The 22,621-nt window shown below is 43.3% G+C and overlaps 1 protein-coding gene across 16 annotated transcripts in view; it reads left to right on the top strand.

Annotated features, from left to right (window-relative positions):
* ABI3BP (ABI family member 3 binding protein) overlaps positions 1-22,621 on the top strand; it is a 2,083,720-nt gene that overhangs the window by 2,036,211 nt on the left and 24,888 nt on the right. For all 16 annotated transcript variants that reach the window (XM_069204834.1, XM_069204837.1, XM_069204832.1 and 13 more), the window contains 2 exons: positions 12,036-12,065; positions 13,936-14,097. In XM_069204834.1, coding sequence (XP_069060935.1) covers positions 12,036-12,065; positions 13,936-14,097 — 192 coding nt within the window. The remainder of the gene's footprint in view (positions 1-12,035; positions 12,066-13,935; positions 14,098-22,621) is intronic.

Genomic DNA, 22,621 nt, shown 5'->3' with positions numbered 1-22,621 from the left:
TTCCCCAATCATTTTACCATAGCACACGAACCACCTGCTCTTGCAAAGACAAGCACACATTCCACTATTTCCATTATGGTGTCATGTCACAAAGGGCAACAAATGCATAAAATAACAAATGATGGACAGAATGCTGAACAGTCTCAAACATTCACCCCCAGTCACAGATCAGAGCCTAAATTAATTGTTTTCTTGCCACGCCATTCAAGTTCAGAAACAGCCATATGCAAATCAGTCTTGACCTCACCAGATATAAATATTGGACCCTCAGACCTAACTCTTCAGTATACTCCTGGATCTAAGTGACTCCAAGGGTCTGCTGACTCCTGTTCTGAGCTACAGGGACATAACAAGTCCCAGAGGCTCCCTGCATCTGCCCAACTGACCTGCTGCTTGGACCTATAACTGGACCTGACTGTGCCCTACTGGCCTTTGCTGAGGTGAGTTCCTGACCCCCAAGAGGTGTCCCTCAGTTCATGGACCTTTGGTGTGGTATCAGGTAGCTCCTTTCTAAAGAAAAGAACAAATTCTGATTTTTTAGGGTTCTTTGTGACCGTGAAAAGGTTTGTTCATACCAAGATTGTTTTATTGTAGTTCACAAACATACAAGACGTAGGACAATTCATAAGGTGTAATTCATGAGAATAATTCATAGGAGGTTATACGTAAAAGAAATATAATAGTTGGTAAAAAGAATAGTTCATTAGAATTAAGAAATATTTATTTAGAAATGGTAGATTCTTCTCCCCTGCCTCTGGCAATCGGACGTTCGGAATGTTGGGGACTGGAGGGTAGGTGAGAATGCTGGGGAACTGTGTGAGGCAAGGTGACTAGAGAAGCTGTCTGAAGGAGATTGACAATTGAAGTATTGGAGATGGAAAATAAAGACTAACACTTCAGCAACAGTTGCAGTTTCCCTTCTGGTTAGGGGGAGGAGAGAAAAGTGAGTATTCCATTCCCCTTAACAAAGTCAGAATTTCCAAACACCAAGACAAGTATAAAAGTAGATATGATTTCAAACAGGGAACAAGAAAACAACAGTGGAATGTAAGCGATCAAGTATATGTAAAGAAACCAGGAAGTGGAATGCACCCAGGCGTAAAAGACACCAAGTTCATGGGTCCTTTTTATATTATCAAAGTAAAGAAAAACATGGTGGTTTTGGGAAATGGTCAGTGTTGGAGTATGGACAGACTTGTCAAAGATCCAGTATTCAATGAAAAGGAGAGGGAGAACATTGTAATGGAACCCATACTCGAAGAGGACTCCCCACTGTACAGATTCCAAAGGAGAAGAAGTCACCGACAAGTCAAACCTCCAGCATGGCATAAGGACTATGACGTCACCACTTGAAGACTGTATTGTTATGCCAAGAAATTATTATTATCCTATAGGAACTATGGAATGTATATTCTTGTACAACTGTAGTTCAATTTGCAATTGGTAGATGCAGAGTATGAATTATATATTTTTTTATATATTTTCTTTTTGTTTGTTTTAACAACATTTTGGTGTGTAACGTCACATATTTCTATATATCATTTTGTTATTTTATTAAGGGGGAAGGTGTGTTGTAATATAGTTCACAAACGTACAAGACGTAGGACAATTCAGAAGGTGTAATTCATGAGAATAATTCATAGGAGGTTATAAGTAAAAGAAATATAATAGTTGGTAAAAAGAATAGTTAATTAGAATTAAGAGATATTTATTTAGAAATGGTAGATTCTTCTCCCCTGCCTCTGGCAATGGGACGTTCGGAATGTTGGGGACTGGAGGGCAGGTGAGAATGCTGGGGAACTGTGTGAGGCAAGGTGACTAGAGAAGCTGTCTGAAGTAGATTGACAATTTAAGTATTGGAGATGGAAAATAAAGACTAACACTTCAGCAACGGTTACAGTTTCTTTATTATCTCAAAGATCTTGCCACCTGTGCTGCCCAACAATACAAAGCACCAGTGAACTCGACTTGCCCCAATGCAACTGCCAATGACTCCCAACATGGGAAGATCTGCATCTTGTGCTACAGCATTGACAGCCCACAGTGACCACCAAAGGGAAGCTCGAGCAATAACCCCAATAGGATCTTCATGCCACAGCGACGACCGTTAGCAATTAATAGCTTACTCTTCATGCTGCATCAATGACCATCTGCGACGCAGTCCCTTCTTCTCGCAGCCCCTTCCTCAATAAACGGAAATCTGCAGTCTGGACTTTGAAGATAACTCTTTCAGCTGGAATAACCTGGTCCTTCTAACTGGCCCACACTTCACCACAGTCATCCTGAACTTGCCACTTTCAACCATAATCGCACGGCCAGATAACTAAGTGGCAGTTTGTATGTTTAGGTGTTTTACTTACCTGAGATATTCAAAATTGCATATCTATAGTTCTACATTTTCTAAATTGGTGTGGAATCTTTCTTGTGTTGTGTTTTCACTTTATTATTGTACTGAAGTGCTAAATAAATACTTTACACATTACCTCTGAGTTAAGCCTGACTATTTTGTTCCAAGCTACTGGAGGGTTAAACATAGGTTAATTTGACATTTGCTTGTGTTTCACCCTGATAACATTTGTGGTTGCTGTTTGAGCAGCGTTTCACCCCCTCAACCAGTAACCTAATTTCCAACAGTCTTAATTTACAAGGGTAAAGTGACTTAAAAGTGTAAACTTATATGTCTTTACCTCCATGAAACAGGGGTGAAGGCAGTACAAATGTCATGTATGACTGTTAATTTACTACTAGTAGTGGCTTTGTGACCATGTGTGATGTTTCACACAATTGGCGGAGACCTGCACCATCGGGAAGGAAATCTCCCTAAATTAAATTATAGGAACATTTTGAAACGTTAATCAAAGTATAAAAAAAGATACTTGTGAGTTAAACATTAACATAATTTGATTTTATATAAGTATTTTAAATACAGAATTTTTTTTTAATGTCACAGCACTATTACCTACGTTTTTAATTAAAACTGTAATTCATTTAAATATATGCAATACAAAAATGCAGAATATATTAACACCTGAACTAAAATATTTATATATTTATTATGTATTAAAAGTTACTGAAATATATGTATAGCAATACTTTAAAAAATAATGTAATATATGTATCTAAAATCTAATTAAAATGTTTCTTAATAAAATAATATTGATTATAGTTTACATTATTTTAACATTATTTCCTATGGGGTCTTATTTTAAGTATTTATCTCCAATCTTTACTATGAGAGGGTGTTGCAGTACCTGTGGATAGCAATGAGTGGTTCTGGTCCTACTCAACTTCTGAGCTGGAGCCCATTTACAACCATTTTAACTTTAGAACTGCAGGGAAAGAATAGGACAAGGCTTAATCTTTTGTGGGTAGGTGCATATCCTTCCATAAACCTCTCACTAGTCCTCTCGTAACACCTTCTTACTTCTCCAAAAACGTCTCCACATTTTCCAGCCACTCCTCACCCTTCCCACTTTTACTAATAAGATGTATACCTACAATTTTGGAGATCTCCAAAGTCAGGGTGGGGATATCCGCACATAAAAATAGGAGAGGCAGAGACCTACAAACGTAGATTTGTGAATAGCATTTTATAGTACATTAGTAGTACCATTATAGTATTACCAAACTTACTTCAAAATTAAGGTTCTGAATAGGACCCTGAGGGGCATATTTATCAAAGTTTTTTGTTAAGCTTGCACTAAACAGTGTAGTGAAAAGGTGACAAAAACCCTATAATGATATTTACCAAGCCACGCAACGAGGAAGGAGAAGTGGACTCAGTGGTGGTCAGTCCAGTGGAATTCGGTGGTGTGAGCAAAGGCGATGTGGCTGCTGGACGTGAAGATGGCGTTTAGTGTGTGCCCAGCTGAGTGGTTGGGTGAGGTGACCAGTTGCTTGAGGCTGAGGTTTGCGAGGTTGTCCAGCAGGGCCGTGGAGTTGCAGTCGTAGGTGCTTTCCAGGTGAAAGTAAAGGTCACCGAAGAGTAGGTAGTCCATGGAGGCGAGGGCGTGGGAGCTGATAGTGTCGGCGATGGTGTCACAGAATGGAGGGCAGGGTCCTGGTGGTCTGTAGATGAGGGTTCCTCTTAGAGTAGTGTTCGCGTTGAAGTGTACCTGAAAGTGCAGGTTCTCTGCGGTGTCTAGGGTGTCGTTGGTGTTGGTGGAAATCTTGATGGAATTTCTGTGTATTATGGTGATTCCTCCTCCTGGTTTGTTGATTCGGTCTCTATTGATGATTTTGTATCGTTCTGGGATGGCTATGGCGATGTCGGGTTCCGATGAGGAGTTCATCCATGTTTCAGTGAGGAAGGCGATGTCGGGAGAGTTTGTTGTGAGTAGGTCCCAAAGCTCGATGGCGTGCTTGTGGACGGAGCAGGTGTTAAGGAGGATGCAGTCGAGGTGATTGGGGTGTTTGGTGTTGTTGTGGTGCTTGTTGGTGTTGTTGGTGTGAGTGCAGGAGAAGTGGCATGAGTGGCATGTGAAAGGTCCGTGTGTGTGTCTGGGGTTGGCCTGAGCGCAGGCGGTGTGCCGGCCGGGGTTGAGAGCAAGGAGCTCTGTGGAGGAGTAGTGGTGTTTGGGGTGGCCGGAGGAGCATGGACCAGGGGGACGGGCGCTGGGTGCGGTCCAGGCACGGACGGGCGCAGATGGGCTTGCCTTTGGCATGCCAGCAGCATGTCTGCGCAGCTGGCGCCATTAAGAAGGGGAGGTGGGAGGGAGGAGCAGCTGGGAGGCAGGAGGGAGTGGCCAATAGGGGCAAGAGGGGGGCGGGGCCGCAGGGGACACAGCGGCAGAGTCGGAACAACCGGCAAGAGCCAGAATTTAAAACGGGCACAATCAGAGAGGGTAAAACGAAGCGGAGCAAAAAATGGGCACAGGTAAAGTTAAAAACAATGCATCAAACAAAATACAAATTATAAAAAACTAAATACGATTTACAAAAACGAAATACAAAGTACAATGCACACTAGAGATACGCCTATCACTAGGCACCAGGGATGAGGAGCAGGTGGGTGCCTGCTGGTGGTGGAGGGCCTCGAACTTCCTTCTCCAGCAAAGGCGGGGTCAGGGACACAGAGGCAGGCTGGTGGAGCCGAGTGTACTCCCGGCCCAAAGGCAGGTCAGGGGGTCCTGACCATATCTATAAGCTCATAACTTCAAAGATTCTTTCATGAGGCTTGGTGTGATAGTGGGGTGTCCAGGTAGTGATGCTGCAAAAGGTTGAACATAGGTTTCACGTTAAAACAGGGGCTGTCAGTATGTGAGGCTTTAGATGGGTAGGTGCACTGTGTTGTTAGAGAGTTTGGAACAGTCCTTGCAAGCAGGCTACTCCTCCAGATCAGTTTTCTTTTTTTCCTTCCTCTTGCAATGAAAGGATGCAAAGGTTCCCGCCTTCAAAATGTGTGACAAGTTCCTTGTGATAGTGTTTCCATCACTCCATACCATGACCTCCATACCATGAGCATTGACCCCATTACCCTGGTGACCAGATAGGGATGAGAGTCAAAATCAGAATTTCCTCTTGAGTCTTTCAAATTGACCAACACCATGTCGACTTTGCACAGTTAGGATACTTTAGTTCTGCTACTGCATGTTGAAGTGAATGTCTCTGAAGTGCTAAACCGTGGACCTAAGATAACTTTTAGATATGGAGCTGGATTTTCTTCCATTTAATTTGCCAAATATTTGAAAGAGTTGAAGAAAATGCCTGGTCACATCAGGATTTTCGGACATTTCGAATAAGGCAGAGACCCCTGCAGCAAACCTGGTATCACCACTGAATGGAAACTGAGAAGACACCCTGTGTGGGCAATGGTCTCAACAAGATGCCCTTCTAAATTGATTTGTGAAGGTGAAGCACATAATTTGGTTTGGAAGAACAATATGCATAATATTTAAATGTTTTGACTACAATGGATTTCAATCTGATAGACTGGCAAATGCGGTGTCAGTCGTTACATTTATGGATGCTTTGCTGTTTAGGGCCAGAAATTGATTTTTGTTCCACAAACATAAATGTCTTGCGGGAGTTCTGCAATGTCATCAATTGCAGCCATCACACTGTTTTGGGTAGTTTATTACACTTTCTAACGTTGTTCATTAAGGCTAGTTTGAGGAGTTACTTTAGAGTTTGTGTGTTGTTCGCTAAACTGTGATCTTCCTCGCTTGATGACATGACATCCAGGCACAACCTTCAGTTGTCATTGAATGCTTGGGAGATCAATCGTTAATGAGTGTAGAATTGTTTGGTTGATTTTCTGGACTTTGAGACATTGTTCTCTTTTTGTTACACTCCCAATTTCTCTTACGGAATAATGGCTAGCTCTTTTGTTTAGCTAAGAAAAAATTCTTCACCACCTCAGCTTGTATGAGATTAACAGGCGGGCACCAGGACACAGATTTATGCATTCGTTGAAAACGTTGAGATTTTGTGTCCTGTGATGAACATAAGCAAACTTATTGCATAGGGCTTTGGGCCACCTCCACAGGTCATTGAGAATTATCCACCAGTGCTAAGGAGGTGCAAAGTTTACATCTATTAACGCAGTTAAATTCTGTTTACATATCCAGAAAATAAAAACTGGGGGCTCTGTGCTTTCATTTACATGTCTGAAAACCAGCAGATAATGATGGATATATTGTCTATTGTTCCAGCATCCAGAACATGCTACAAGTGTAGAGAAGATGTTTAGTATTTAGCCACATGCTCAATGTATCCAAAATTAAGTTGCCATTCAATGGAAATTGGAAGCTCATTCCAAATCAGATTTCTTGAACTCTTCTGAAGACAGGTACAGTTTTCGTGCTCACTCACTATAGTTGAACCTTTCTGTTCCACTCACGGGCACTTCCTGTTGGTGCTTGTATTAAGTTTACACTGATGGAGTAAGATGTATTCAGTCAGCGTAAACCTTCCTCCGACTACCTGAAGGATTACAGGTCATCACAGGTGAACCATATGACTGTCTACCCTATTTAGAGTGGGCAGTTGGATGGCATTTTGCCACTGTCCATCACCATCAAGTATATCCAGGCGGTGATAAACACTAAAAAGAAAAAGAAAACCTTTACACCATGGGCGAAATAAAAAAACAAACTTTTAAATATCTTTGTATGAACCGCCTTGAGGGCAATTCATACAAACCCAGAGAGTTCACCACAGGACTCTAAATTTCGCAGGCGGAGTAAAGGCAAGGTGCAGAAGTAAAGTCCTCCGCCACCCTGACTGCCTTCACTTTGTCTGCTAAAGTATAAATCAGTCCCATAGATTGTTACACATATTACTCCTTTTGAGCTTCCACTTTATCCTCTTGGTTTCCTAAGCTTGACTGCCTAGTCGATGGCCGATTGGCTTTGGCATCAGATACTTTACATTAGTCATGCATTGTCGGCATGTGGAGAGCCAACATCAGTATCTGAAAAAATAAATCACTACAAATTTAATGACAGCAAGTTACAAATCCTTCAATCAATACACCTTTATTTGATTTGGTGTTCTCACAACACAAATTCTAAAACCTTACAGTTTTCAACAAAAAATCTTAAAACTCACAATGCATTTTAATAATCCATCTTAAATCATTATAAAAATAATTTACAACAAACACCCACAAACTCCACATTAAACAAACAGCAGGGTTGAGAGGTCAGTATGAGGTAATTTCTAATATAAACCCAAACACATTATCATGGGAAATACTGGTTGGGGAATAAACTGGGGACTCAGACTCATTTCTGTCTTTTATAAATCTACAGAGAGTATAAGATTTATTTATTTATCTGTGATGTGTAACAAGCTAATTCATAACGTTAGTGCTGTAGCTAATTGCAAAAGCAAAGTTGTCCCTGTTCATACACAGTCTATAAAACCGTGGTTGCAGGAGGAGGTCCATCTCATGTGGGCATTCAGATCCAAGAATTGGAATACGTCGAACTGATGGACAGGAAAGGCCTCTTTTAAGTGGCTTGTTTTCATGTTTTTCTTAAAGGCAACCAGATTGTGTTTGGTTACATACCTATGTAAAGGTTCTAATCAATCAGTAATTTGTTAAGCGCTACTCACCCGGTATGGTCTCAAGGAGCTGGGGGGGGGGTTGCTACTGCTCGAAGAGCCAGGTCTTGAGGCGCTTCCTGAAGGTCAGGAGGCCCTGGGTCAGATGTAGGTTGACGGGGAGGGAGTTCCAGGTTTTGAGGCAAGGTGGGAGAAGGATCTGCCACCGCCTATGGTACGGTGGACGCGGGGGACGGTGGCGAGGGCGAGGTTGGCGGTGCAGAGCTGACGTGTCAGGCTGTGGAAGTTGAGACGGTCGTTGAGGGTAGGCAGGTCTGGCATTGTGGAGAGCTTTGTGAGCGTGGGTTAGGAGTTTGAAGATGATCCTTTTGTTGATGGGGAGCCAGTGGACGTGTCTGATGTTGTTATAATCATATAAAATGATGTGTAATTTATGCATGACTCCATGGCAGAGCTGTGCTCTTGTCGCCCAGATGGACCTGCTTCTGAGTCACTAGGAACTGAGTCTGACTTGAGTAATCAGGCTGGTGTTGCTGTACCTCAGCGAACGACTTAGAGCATAGTTTAGGAAAAGGGTTACTAGGGCCCATATTTATACTTTTTGACGCTAAACTGCGCTAACGCAGTTTAGCGTCAAAAGATTTAGCGCCGTCTATCGGCATTCCGAAGCGCCATGCGGGCGCCGTATTTATGGAATGGCGTTAGCCGGCGCAAGCAGACCGGCGCTGCCTGGTGTGCGTGGTAAAAAAACACGTAGACCAGGCAGCGCCGGCGTAGGGGGAAAATGGCGCTAGGGCGTCTTAAAATGGCGCAAGTCGGGTTGACGCTAAAAAATCGTCTTAACCCGATTTGCGCCATTTTTTCGACGCCCAGACGCCATTTAAATGACTCCTGTCTTAGTAAAGACAGGAGTCATGCCCCCTTGCCCAATGGCCATGCCCAGGGGACTTATGTCCCCTGGGCATGGTCATTGGGCATAGTGGCATGTAGGGTGGCACAAATAAGGCCCCCCTATGCCACCCTACCCTGACCCAGGCGTTAAAAAGTGGCGCAAATGCGGGGTTTTTTGACCCGCCACCTCCCGGGCGTGATTTTTGCCCGGGAGTATAAATACGACGCATTTGCGTCGCCGTCATTTTTTTAGACGGGAACGCCTTCCTTGCATCTCATTAACGCAAGGAAGGCGTTCACGCTAAAAAATGACACTATTTGCCAATACTTTGGCGCTAGACGCGTCTAACGCCAAAGTATAAATATGGCGTTAGTTTTGCGCCGAATTTGCGTCGAAAAAAACGACGCTAATTCGGCGCAAACGGAGTATAAATACGGGCCCAGGTGTTTTGGGCCATGGCCTTATTGTGTTTTGACATCTGGTAGAGAAGCCTGAACGTTATTATCCAGGCTACTGGGAGCCAGGGAATGGCTTTGGAGGTTTAACTTTCATTTTTTGTGGCTCCTGCATAGATGACGTAGCCTGAGGTAAAAAGTGATGATTTTAAACACAGCTGAGACTTGACGGACAAATGGAGATGTGCAGCCTGAGGTAAAAACTGATGATTTTAAACACAGCTGAGACTTGACGATCAAATTAAGATTTATGTCTAAACACACTCCAATATTTGTAAGTACTTCAAGTGGGCTGGGGTGGCTCCTATTTCACGCAGCCACTTCACTGACTGGCTTTTTTGGTTGCCACATCCAGAAATTCTGGAGCTAAATCACAAAAGATTTACTCAAACAAATGTCAGACTTGTACTCGTCGGAAAATCATGTTGTGCGCATAACTACACTATGTGTGACTCAAACAGACAAAGACTTGTTGAATATGCATGTGTAATCAGGACGTACATGGTATGTCTGTGCACATAAGATACTCGAGTGGAAACACGTAATTTTCACCAAGAACAGTGGCCATTTCAGGGAAGTGAACAATGAATCTCAAATGCAATGAAGATGTCGCCTACACGGTCATAACGTTGTGGCTAGCCCCAGTGCATTGCAAATGATTTTGAAAACGTATCTGTGTGTATATGTGGTCTACACCAAAATTGTTCAGTTGGTAGTGGTGCAGCAAGTGTTTCAAAGTGCACCAAACAATTTGGTCTTCATATGATATATCGATACAGAAAGTGGCACCACGTACAGTAAAACTATTTCAAGTTAAGAAAAATGTTTCAGTGAACCTGCACCTATAAATCTCTGCTTTTCGAAATAGCGCCTCTCGGTGTTCAGGATTTATTTTTATGACATATAAAATAGGACTACATTTTCTCTTAAAGCAAGCGTTCATTAGTTCAGGTTTTATGTCAAATATTGGGCAGTCGACGAGGGCACACCAAAATACCTAGCATCCACGGGCAAAACGTCCAGCATTACTACAACATTGACCACAAAACTTAGGAAGGTGAATACTAGCTATTAGGCGTTCTCCTGCAATGCTGCTAGTGTCTCTTGTAGATTCAACAAAAGTTAATTCGCTCCTTTCCATCAGAAAATAGCTCAAAAGCCATTTCTCCAGGCAGTGCCTTATGTCTACGAAATCGTTCTGTTGGGCTGAGCATCTGATGAGAGCTTGTCCCTACTCCTTTACTCTAGGAAGGAACCCGATTTTGGGGGTGATTCTGATTCTGGCGGGCGGCGGAGGCCGCCCGCCAGAATTCCGCCCCCATTATACCGCTCCGCGGTCAGAAGACCGCGGAGGGTATTATGAGTTTTTCCCTGGGCTGGCGGGCGGTCTCCAAAAGACCGCCCGCCAGCCCAGGGAAAAACTCCCTTCCCACGAGGATGCCGGCTCGTAATCGAGCTGGCGGAGTGGGAAGGTGCGACGGGTGCAGTGGCACCCGTCGCGTATTTCAGTGTCTGCAAGGCAGACACTGAAATACTTTGCGGGGCCCACTTACGGGGGCCCCTGCCGTGCCCATGCCATTGGCATGGGCATGGCAGGGGCCCCCAGGGGCCCCGCGACCCCCCCTACCGCCATCCTGTTCATGGCGGCTTTCCCGCCATGAACAGGATGGCGGTAGGGGGGGGTCAGAATCCTCATGGCGGCGGAGCGCGCTCCGCCGTCATGAAGGATTCCCCCGAGCAGCGGTAAGTCGGCGGGAGCCCGCCGACTTGCCGCTTCTGACCGCGGCTGAACCGCCGCGGTCAGAATGCTCGTGGGAGCACCGCCAGCCTGTTGGCGGTGCTCCCGTGGTCGGTGGCCGCCGCCAGGGTCAGAATGACCCCCTTTATCTCTTGCGACCTTCTGCTCCAATTGCTTTGCCACTTCCCTCTATCCTCCCTCCCCCTAATTTCACTATTTTCTAATATCTGTTGCTATTTACGGCCCTCCACTGGTTCTGACATCATTCTACTGACTCTTCTCCGGTGTACCCGCCATGGCGCTCTTCCCCACCTCTGCTGCATTGCTTCCCCAACTGCACAGAGCAACATGGTATTGTAGCAAGAATAATCCTATAGAAATACCACTCATACCCGCATATATGCATTTACTATAGTAAGCCTTGCTTGGTTTGAGCAATCAAAAGACACGTTTACAACCACAGTGCTAGAAATATGCAGTAGCGACACCGAAGGAATCCTGACAGTAAACACACACAGCAATATGAGATGACGTGGCAATGATGTAATTATATATTTATATAAAAAAAAAAAAACACTTCTAAGCCATTGCTTTTTAAATTCATGTACTTTATTTTTCATTTCATGCTTTTTAGCTATTGTAGTGTGCTGCTTTTGCCACGAAAATATTATAATAGCAATGAGAAGAGTGGGATTGATTAACTGAGGAAGAGTGACATTATAAGTCGTTGTCTTAAACCCATGATTTTCATATATTTATTCTTTTAAATGATTTTGCTATGATTGTACGTGTGACAATCCCACACTAAAGCAACAAATGTAATTATCAAAGAGATAAAATATATTTAAATGTCAACACATTTAAATACTAATTCTTTTAAATGTTATGAGAGGCCACATTAACAAATGTAATTAAGCATTTCCTTTTTCTCTAATTTCAGTGGACCCTAGAGTAAGCGAACCGATTACAGGTAATCTCTCTCTCTCTCTCTCTCTCTTTGTGTCATCACATAATATGAACAATTTTCTGTTTAATAATGGATTACTACACTTCTGGAGAATGAGCCACTGGCGCTATGAATTAATGGGAAGAAAAGTTATTTTGCCTATGATTTAACTTGTTCCATCTGTACTTGGAGTGCAAAAATATTGCCAATGTAAATGTTTTTCTGGAAGAGTGTCTTTTAGTATGGGGACCATCCTGTGGCAGCTGAGGCAGGCTAGCCGCCACTCTAAATAATACATATCAGTCTCCAAAGAGCCTAAGGCAATTGTTGCTTTATAAATGATCTCCCAGCAAACATTTCAATGTGCCATTGAAATTAAATAATTCCTTTTGAAAGTTGCTTTAGTGGTAACTGCTAGACGTGCGGATAAAACAAACCAGGAGGCTTCTGGAATGTTAAGAACATAGGCCCACTTTTACGGAACAGTAAAGTAACGCAGATCATTGCTACGAAAGGGAGAACAGAACAGTTACATATCTACTAAAATATAGTGCTGTGCTCCCCTCCCTAAGCTGGCTAACTTTTGGCTGCCATTCACCAACACACACACCCTTTTGCCATAGAGCCAGGGTTTATGTGCTCTGTAAGGAATCGTTTTCGTAATGGAATTGGGCCCTTCCTGTACATAAACTATCCTTTAACACAGTCCCTGATTTGTATGTGTGTATGTTGAAAATGCCATCAATACTGAAAAGCCGCAAAAAAGAAGTAATGCCTCCATCGTTGACACACAGTATCTATGTATATCACTCTGCAAGGGCTGCCTTCTCCTCTGTCAAGGAGGGGTTTGCAATAAAGATATTGTTGAAAGGGAAGAGTTGAGTGAGTTGCTTGCCTACTAATTCAACCAGAAGCTCAGAAGCTACTGCTAACTCTCTGTAAACTAACCCAGTTTGCCCAGGCATATATAGAAGGTAAAATAAGTGTACACTTGAAACAAGATTTGGTTGACAATTAAAGAAGTAAGATAAAGTTTCAGCAAAAGAGATTATTCAGTGATCAGAAAAATGTGTGCATTTTTAATAGTTTCGAGATTTGGCGGTGTAATGAATACTAAAATATTGCCATATTGTGAGCCCTGTTAAAGATAATGGAGTGTCCTCTGGGCCACAAATGGGTGATAAAGACCTAGTACTCAAATATCCCAATGCCTCGCTTTCTGTTTCTCCCTCGGTGGGTGGAATGTTCCAATGGCTTTATAGTCCTTCTACCTCTGGCTATAAAGGTTTTTATAGGGTATCAGTCTCATTATACGCCCTCACCTGTGGCTTGGGCAAATAACTCAGTTTGAGCGCCTTGAATAACCATTGAAACCCTTGTCAGTAGGCAATAATGCTATTGTCAGCTCAATGCACACTCTTAAAAAATACCGATATATACCATGGGTGTGGTGGTCACCATAATTGCACAAATAACATTTTGTGATTGACTCATTGAGAAATGGGGGATATTGACCATATGTTCAGGCTTGAACTGATTTGCCAAAATCATCGCTTAAAGCGATCGAGTATATTTTTATTATTGAGTTGACGTTCCCCTTTTAAACAAGGAAGACCCATGGGACTTCCAGCTCAGTACCCACGGGGAGTTCTGCTGTTGCTTGCACTGTTATTTGTTGCCATTGTGAGGGAGGTGATGGGCAGTATGACCTACTTATGTAAGCTCCGGACACACAATGTTAATAAGTAGCATACTACACTCTGTGCATTCTCGAAGATAGATATATAGATATTTACTTTTTAGTAGTAATTTACCTCCAGTTAAAACAGATTTGTATAATAAGATGCCAAAGAGGAAATTAAATTAATACATTCATATTTCTCTTATTCTGCAGGAGGAAAGGATGCCATCTGGACTGAAATTAAATTTAAATCAGACACGTATTCTGAATGCAAGGGAAAACAGTACATCAAAAGGACATGGTATAAGAAGTTTGTTGGTATACAACTCTGCAACTCTCTGCGATATAAAATTTACCTCAGTGATTCACTTGGAGGTAAGAACAGCCCATTAATACTCTCACTCAAAGATCTTTCTTCACAGACACTTTATGTTCAAACATAGTGCAGGTAAGTAACACAGCCATGTCATATCGTGTTACATCTGTTTTGCCACTGTATGTTCAGCACCTGTTAGAACCTACCAATAACTGTGTCCAATATACGAAGCTTTCATCCATGAATTGAAGTCACTGCTCCCAAGAAGTACTAATATTTAGTTATGTATAGTTATAGTCATTTGAGGGTGGTGCACACATTATAAATTCACAGTATACCTATAACTTTTGAATTTGTAATATTTGATCTGTTTAAGTATCTTCTGAATAGAAATAATAAATAAAGTTATAATAATTTGAAGATGTGTACAAATTATACATTATTAGTTCCCATACTATAACTAGTATTTATCATTTAGATTTTTCATTAAATTTGAAGGGTTTTTATTTTCTAGCAAAGAAGTGTTTCAAATCATGGAAGACAGTGTCGTTCACTGGAGTGTCATTAATTGCACTGTCATTGAGTACAGTAGAGTAGTATATTGTAGTGTTGTACAGTGTAGTGTTGTAGAATGGAATAAAATGGAGTGGCATAAAGTGTAGGGGTGTGGAGTGGTGTGGAGTGGGGTAGAGTGGAGTGGCACACAGTGGAATACATGCAGTGGAATGGCTTTGAGTGGAGTGGCTAACAGTGGAATATCGTAGAATGGAGCAGCTTAGAGTCTTGTATAGTGGAGTGGCATAGATTGGAGTGGCGTAGAATTTAATTGCGTGGCGTGGAGTGGTGTTGAGTGGAGTACCATAGAGTGGAGTGGCTTAAAGTGACTATAGTGGAATGACAGAGAGTGGAATAGCATACAATGGAGTGGCGTAGAGTAGAGTGGCAAAGAGTGGAGTGGTATAAAGCGAATAACACAGAGTGGAGTGGTGCAGAGTACAGTGGCGTAGGAAAGGGTAACATTGAGTGGATTAGCATAGAGTTGAGTGGCATAGAGTGGAGTAGTGTAGAGTAGAGTGGCTTAAAGTGGATTGGTGTAAATTGGAGTGGTGTAGAGTGGAGTGGCGTACAATGTAGTGGTATACAGTGTATTGCCATAAAGTGGAGTGGCAAAGAATGAACCAATGTACCTTGGAGTGGTGTAGAGTGGAATAATGTAGAGTGGAGGGGCATTTAGTGACATAATATTGAGTAGACTGTCATAGAGTGGAGTGGCATAGAGTAGAACAGCATAGAATGGAGTGGTCAACAGAGGAGTGTCATAGAGTATGGTTGCATAGAGTGGAATGGCATATAGTGTACTGGCGTTGAGTGGAATAGCATTGAGTGGAGTGATGAATTGTGGATTTGCATAGAGTGGAGTGACATACTGTGGACTTGTGTGGAGTGGAACAGCATACAGTGAAGTGACAGACTGGGGTGGCGTACAGTGGGAAAGCACAGAGTGGAATTGCATAGAGGGAAGTGGCATAGAATGGAATATCGTTGAGTAGAGTATAAGAGATTGGTGTATAGTCAAGTGGCATATAGTGGAACAGCATGGAGTGGTGTACAGTGGAGTAGCTTAGAGTGGAATGCTGTAGAGTAGCGTGGTGTAGAGTTCAGTGGAATATAGCAGAATAGTGTAGAGTGATATACAGTGGAGTGGCGTAGAGTGGCATGTCTTACAGTGCAGTGGCAAGTGGTAAAGTGGAGTTGTGTGTGGTAGAGAAGAGTGTTGTGTCATTGAGTGGAGTGGCAAACAATTGAGTTGGCTGTCATAAAGTAGAGTGACAGAGTAGAATAGCATAGAGTGGAGTGGTGTACAGTGGAGTGGCACAGAGTATGGCTGGATAGAGAGGAGTGGCATACAGTGTAGTGGCATAGAGTGGAATACTGTACAGTGGAGTTGCATAGAATGGAGTGAAATTGAGTGGAATAGCGTAGAGTGGAGTGGTGTACAGTGGACTGGCAAAGAGAGGAATAGCATACTGTGGAGTGGCAAAGTCTGGATTGGCGCACAGTGGAATAACATTGAGTGGAGTGACATAGAGTGAAATAGCATAGAGTGGAGTGGCGTAGAGTGAGGTGGCCTAGAATGGAATATCATTGAATGGAGTGGCATTGAGTGGTGTAGTGTCAAGTGGCATATTGTTGAGTAACATATAGTGGAGTGGTGTAGAGAGGAGTAGCAGAGAGTAGAGTGGTGTAGAGTGGCAATAAGTGGATTGGCATAGAGTGGAAATGGTAGAGTGGAGTGACTTAGATATGAGTGGCATACACTTTAGAGACGTACAGTGGAATATCACAGAGTGGAGTTGCATTGAGAGGAGTGACATTGAATGGAAAAACAGAGTTGAGTGGCGTACAGTAGACTGGCAAAAAGTGAAACAGCATACAGTGGAGTGGCGAAGACTGGAGCGGCTTACAGTAAAATAGCATAGAGTAGAGTGTCGAAGAGTGGAGTGGGATAGTGTAGAGTGGCGTAGAGTGTAATAGCGTAGCGTGGAGTAGTGTTGAGTGGAATGGTGTGGGTTAGAATACCATAGAGTGGAGTGGCATAGATTGGCATTTATTTGCGTGGTGTAGAGAGGAATAGCATAGAGTAAAGTGCTGCAGAGTGGAGTGACATACACTACAGTAGTGTAGAGGGGCATTGAGTCCAATATCGTAGAGTGGCATAGAGTGCAATAGCACATAGTACAGTCACATACAGTGGAATGCCACAGAGTAGAGCAGCATAGAGTGGAGTGACTTATAGTTGAATAGTTTAAATTGGAGTGATATGGAGTGACCTGGAGTAGACTCGCACAATGTGGAGTGGTTACAGTTGACTGGCATAGAGTGGAATGGCATAGAATGGAATGGCATTGAGTGTAGTGGCATAGTGTGGAGTGACATAGAGTGGAATAGCTTACAGTGGAGTGGCAAAGAGTGGAGTGGTGTGGGGGCATGGCTTGGACAGCACAGTGGATGGCAGCTTGATTTGGCTGCTCCTGCCGTCTTCGCTGTAACTTGCGGTTTCTGTGACCCTGGATTGCTCCACAACACAAAAAATAGTGGATCCAGCAATATGAAATAGTCGGGTACCTGGGAAGCTACTTTTTCCTGAAGTGTAGTGGTGCTTTTCACATTCAGTCATCCTGTTTGCCGGATTCCCCAACGCCACCACACTAAGCATTTAAAATGGCTGCCACAGAATAGGCACCCAACCGGGTCTTTACTGAAACCAAACTTTCAAGTAAGCATTTATGTACAGTGCTCTGTGCCCCGATGAGATATGTTCTGTCTCCCATTAGCAAGCTACGTGTTTTTACATTAACTGTGGGCCCTTAAATCTCTATAGCCTACGAAGTGCGCTACTCCAACTGCCTGACTCTAAGATGGCCGTGCATCATGAGGTCTCCTGGAAACTATGATCTGCTGATTCCACTCTGTAAAGCGTGTGAGTGCCTGATACTGCACGTGGTCTTGAAGGACTGTGTGCTCTCTCAAAAGTGACTCAATCTATTTGGTGTTAACAGAATCTGTCCTTTTGTAACCACACAAAACCATGTTTATGTTTCTGCAGCATTCAGGTCACTTTTGATGGCTGGTGTGAGAGACTGGCTCCTTGTTGCAGTACCCACCCCTCCCTACTTTTTGCCTGGTTTCTGACTGCAACTTGGACTGGAGTGCAGTGGGATCCTGCTAACCAAGCTCCCAGTGCCAGTGTTCTTTCTCTAAAACATGGTAAAAGTGATTGGATACACCTTTAGCTATCACTGTAAGTCCGTAGCAAAGGGTACTTAGGTACCCAGGACACGGGGTACTATGGGTAAGCCACTAAGGGGAGTAGCACTGATTGTGCCACCCCCATGAGCAATGCTTCCAGCTGCACCCAGCACTGCCATAGAAGGCTGAGTGTCTTGGTGCAAACCCAAAATACAAACTCGACATGACACACTGCCTGTGTGCCCTGTCCACCCTACACTGCATATGTTATGGCAAGTCACCCCTCTAACAGGCCTTCCAGCCCTGAGGCAGGGTGAACCATACTATATGTGAGGACATAATTGCATGGGAAATACGCTCCCATTGTGTCCTTGCCCAACCAGGGACATAGTAAGTGAACAGAGCAGCCATTTTAATATGTGTTGGATACTGGTTAATACGAGTTTCCCAGCTACATAATGGCTACTCTGAACCCTGGGTTGATTGGTATCAAAAAACTCAGAATAATAGATCCAAACTGGTACCAGTGCTGGATTTATTATAAAATGTACCCAGAGGTCACCTTGGAGGTGCCCCCTGAAAATATCCTGGCATGGTTGCTGACTGGTTCCAGCAAACCTGTCACATCCAGATAGCCAATACAAATCCCCAACTCTTGGAGAGAGCAAAGGCAGGAAAACACACAAAGGGAAGGATGAGTGGCCTCACTCAGCATGCATCACCCCTAGGGGCTTGCAGGCGAAGTGGACCCTTCATTTCATTTTCCTTCATTTTTGAATGGAGGAGAATAGCCAACCAGGTTTAGGGAAGTGACCCTTCCCACAGGAAGTGGTCAGTGTAGTGGGTGTGGCCACCCAAGGGTAAGTGTCCCATTGGACTCTACCAGGTTCCCCCTAAAATGCCCAGTAAATTCAGTATTTAGTGGGCTCCCCTAGACCAAGAATTTAGATTTGAAAAGGATTTGAAAAGAAGACCAGCACTGAAAGAAGACCACAGCAAGCGAACTGAGGACCTGCTGCAGTAGAAAAGGCACCAAACCCTGCCTGCTGCACCCAGGACCCGAAAATCACCGCTGCAGAGGAGCTGGACACTAGACCAACCCCAAGAAACCCAGGGGTCCCCCAGGCTTCAAGAATCATCCAAGATCTCCCTCCTGGGTGGCAGCCCCTCTCAAGAAAATCAAGAAACCTGCAAAGGACTAACAAAACAGTGAGGGTCACTTCACTGACAAGCCAATATCTCTGTGACCGGAAGTCACAGCTTGACCTGATGACACAGTGACGACTGCCCTCTAGTGGCTGAGTTACACCAATACCCTGGGCACTGGTTAGCTGACATAGGACAAGCAGAAAAACAGCTCCCCCAGAGCTGAAAAATGATCAGGAGGAAGCCCAAGTCGAGGGACTTCGGGAACACCCCGGGCCTCCGACCAGAGTGCCACCATTGTCCTGTAAGCAGTCCTCAAAGTGACTCACCCCCTGCTCCATAGGACTCTGTTGCGCACAGCTCCTGGACCTCCAACTCGCCCTGCACCTGACCACCCTGGGCCTTGCATCGCAGGATTTGCTGTGTGCCCCGGGTCCCCCACCCCTTGCGATCTCATCAGCCAAAGGGGACCCCAAGGCACCATCTTTAAGTCTGCAAACCAGCTCCTTTTCCAAGTGACCCCTTCAGGTGGCCCAGTACCTGTGCCAAGAACCCCTCCAATGCTGCTCCCGCTGGAACTGAGAGCCGCCCGAGACTCTCCAGCCGGCACAGTGTGCCCACCAACTGATGCGACCATCTTGCAAGAGAAGAGACTGGTAATTTAACTGTGTGATTTGTACTGCATTTTTAAAGGTGACTGTGCGTTGATTCCAATGGTGTGTAATTTCGCACAGAAAGACTAACTTTGGCAAAACTTGAAAAAGTCATAACAAGAAAAGTACTTAACATATTCTAAAGATCTTGCTCTTAAAATGTATATAAAATTCTGAAGTATTTCTATAAATTCTGGTCTTGAGTTATTCATTGAGTGTGTGGTACTTGATTGGATTTTTGAGTACAGCAAATGCTTAGCACATCTCCTGGATTAGCCTAAATGCTCGACCAGCTACCTTCAAAACTGGAGCATTAGGTGGTCTAATTTGTACTTCTGGAAACCAATGTGTGGTTGCCTGAACCCTCTACACAGTGTACTTGATTTTGTACACTACATGGAGGGCCAGCCTCCAACAACTGGTTATGATATTCTTCAGTATGTTATCACTGAAGCTCTGAATTCGACACCATGATCAGCAAGTAATCCTCATTCTTGACTGACTGTGATTCCTTTGCATCCTTGTGCTTGTCACCTCACAAATTCAGTAGTGTGATTTTCATACTTAACGGGTGACTGGAGTCTCACTCATCTTAATAGTCACTGAATGTTATAACAAAGGCATACCCAAAGTTGATAAACATATCAATGCTGAACCACCGCTGCCTGACTCTCCTATTAAGAGGAGAACTGATATAAGCAGTACCATGAATATTATCCTTTAAAAACTTGCAGATGTTCATGACTTGGCAAAATTCGCCAAAGCCAATACAGTTGTGATGCAGGGGAAAATCTGTTCAATAAGAAGTGACATAATGTGATTGTCACAAAGAAAAGGATCAGCTCCTCAGAAAAAATTTCCACTCTCACTCACAAGAATGTTCAGAATCTGTAAATTGTAACCTAGGGCCAGATGTACGTACCTTTTTTCTTGTTGCAACGGCCCGATTTGCAGAAGAAAAAAGCATTTTGGTATGTACAAGCCCATTTTTGCGATGCAGTAATATTTTTACTGAATTGCATAAAGAGTTTGCGAGTCGCAATTGGGAAGTATGTTCCCTACCTAATTGAGAGTCGCAGTGCAATGTACGATTGTTTTGTGACCGTGAATGCGTTCACAAAACAATGGCAGTTGGCTCCAATTTCAAATTGGTGCTATCCATTCCAAATGGAAGGGGTCCTCAGGGGACCTCTTCCCCTTTGTGAATCGTAGCGCAAATATTTTTTCAGAGCAGGTAGTGGTCCCACAGACCACTGCCTGCTCTGAAAAAATGAAAAGAAAACTTTTCATTTTTGATTTTGAAATACATCCTGTGTTCTTTTAAGTCTTTTAAGGCAAATGGGCTGCATTTTTTGAAAAAAACTGCTTTATTTAAAAGCATTCACAGACATGGTGGTCTGCTGTCCCCAGCAAGCCACCATCCCTGTGAGTGCCGCCATTCCCAATGGGGGTCGCAAATTGCGACCTATCTCATGAATAATTATGAGGTAGGTCATTTGCAAACCCATTGAGAATCGCAAACAGTGTAATTGACACTGTTGTACATCAAGTTTTGCGACTCGCAATTTGCGAGTCGCAAAACCTGATATTTGTACATGTGGCCCAAAATACCTACAAAAGAATATCACTGAGTTGAAGGACAGGAACCGAAGAGAAAACTTACTTAGCTTTGGTGTACTGGAAGGATCAGAAGACGCATTGGGCTCCTGCATAGCTTTTCTGGAAAGTTGGATAACACAGATGACAGGATTATCTTTTTTTAAAATCTTTGAACTAGAAAGGGCACATCGTGCCCCCTTTCTCAAGCCCACCATAATAAGATTATTTCACACTAAATTGTCTGTTGCCCCCTTAGGTACCAAAACGCTGAATTAATAATAACATTCATGCGCAAGAACAATCATATTTTGTGGAATGGTCACAGGATCTTTATATCACAAGGCTACTCTAAATCCTCTGTGGAAGTCAAAAACGGGTTTCTTGCCCTATGACCTAAACTCAGGAATTCCTCCAGTTCTCCTTCATTGGCCCTGCGAAATTCAAAGTCCTCAACAATAGCAAACACCACACCCTTAATAATCCTAATGACCTCCAATTTTTCTTGGGTGAAAGAGATGGCTGTTTGATGGGCGCTCACCAATCGCCTCCTAACAAAACTTTGAGGCTACTTTGTTACACATCTCATCATTTGCTCTACCCAGTTCAAGTTTAAAGTCACATAAGTGCTTTTTGCTTGTACTTTTATGGGGCTGTTTAAGACTCACCACAGCTTCGTCAGGTGGTAATACTGACACTCATATTCTCTATTGGGACGACTTATGTTTTTGACTGTACTCTATAGAATTAGTACCAACAAGAAGCCCACTATTTAGCTGTGCAAATATTTCTCTAAACTAGTATGGGGTATTTGTATACATATATTAGTATAGCCCTGGTGCCACAGTCTAATTCCTTTGATACCCCTCTGGTATTGGGGTATGTAGATGGTATCCAACTCTCATCCTTGGACTTTTCTAGTTGCATTATGTCTTTAATACACACCACACAGTATATATGGTTCAATCTTGTGCCTATCTGGCCTTACTGTTTACTAAATTAGTGGTTAGTCTTTTTATCTCACAGAGACTAATTGTGTTTTGCTCCCACATCTCATGAGACACTAAGGGGCAGATTTAAGAAAAATGGTGCAGCATCAAATACACCGTCACTTTCCTTGCGCCCCTTAGTGTCCCCAAACGCCAACATCTGTGAGCTGTATTTAAGATACGGTGCACCAGGGCGGTAGTTAGGGAACTAGCATCCAAATGTTTATCACCTCTTCAGGCCCAAAACCACTAATACAAACTTGAACACAGTCTAGAAATGGTACTCATCAGGGGTTATTTCCCCAGAAGACTAGGAGATCTGGAATTCAGTTGTTTCCAATAAAATCACCCTCTCCCTAACCCAAACAAAATACTGGCTTCTTCACAGAACATTCTGGACTCCATCCGATCTCCATAAACTGTCTCTTAGCGAGGATCCAACATGCTGG

This window comes from Pleurodeles waltl, chromosome 8 (genome assembly GCF_031143425.1).
Source record: "Pleurodeles waltl isolate 20211129_DDA chromosome 8, aPleWal1.hap1.20221129, whole genome shotgun sequence".
NCBI lineage: Eukaryota > Metazoa > Chordata > Amphibia > Caudata > Salamandridae > Pleurodeles > Pleurodeles waltl.
The sequence above is the reverse complement of the archived record's forward strand: the minus strand, read 5'-3'. Positions and strand labels throughout refer to the sequence as shown.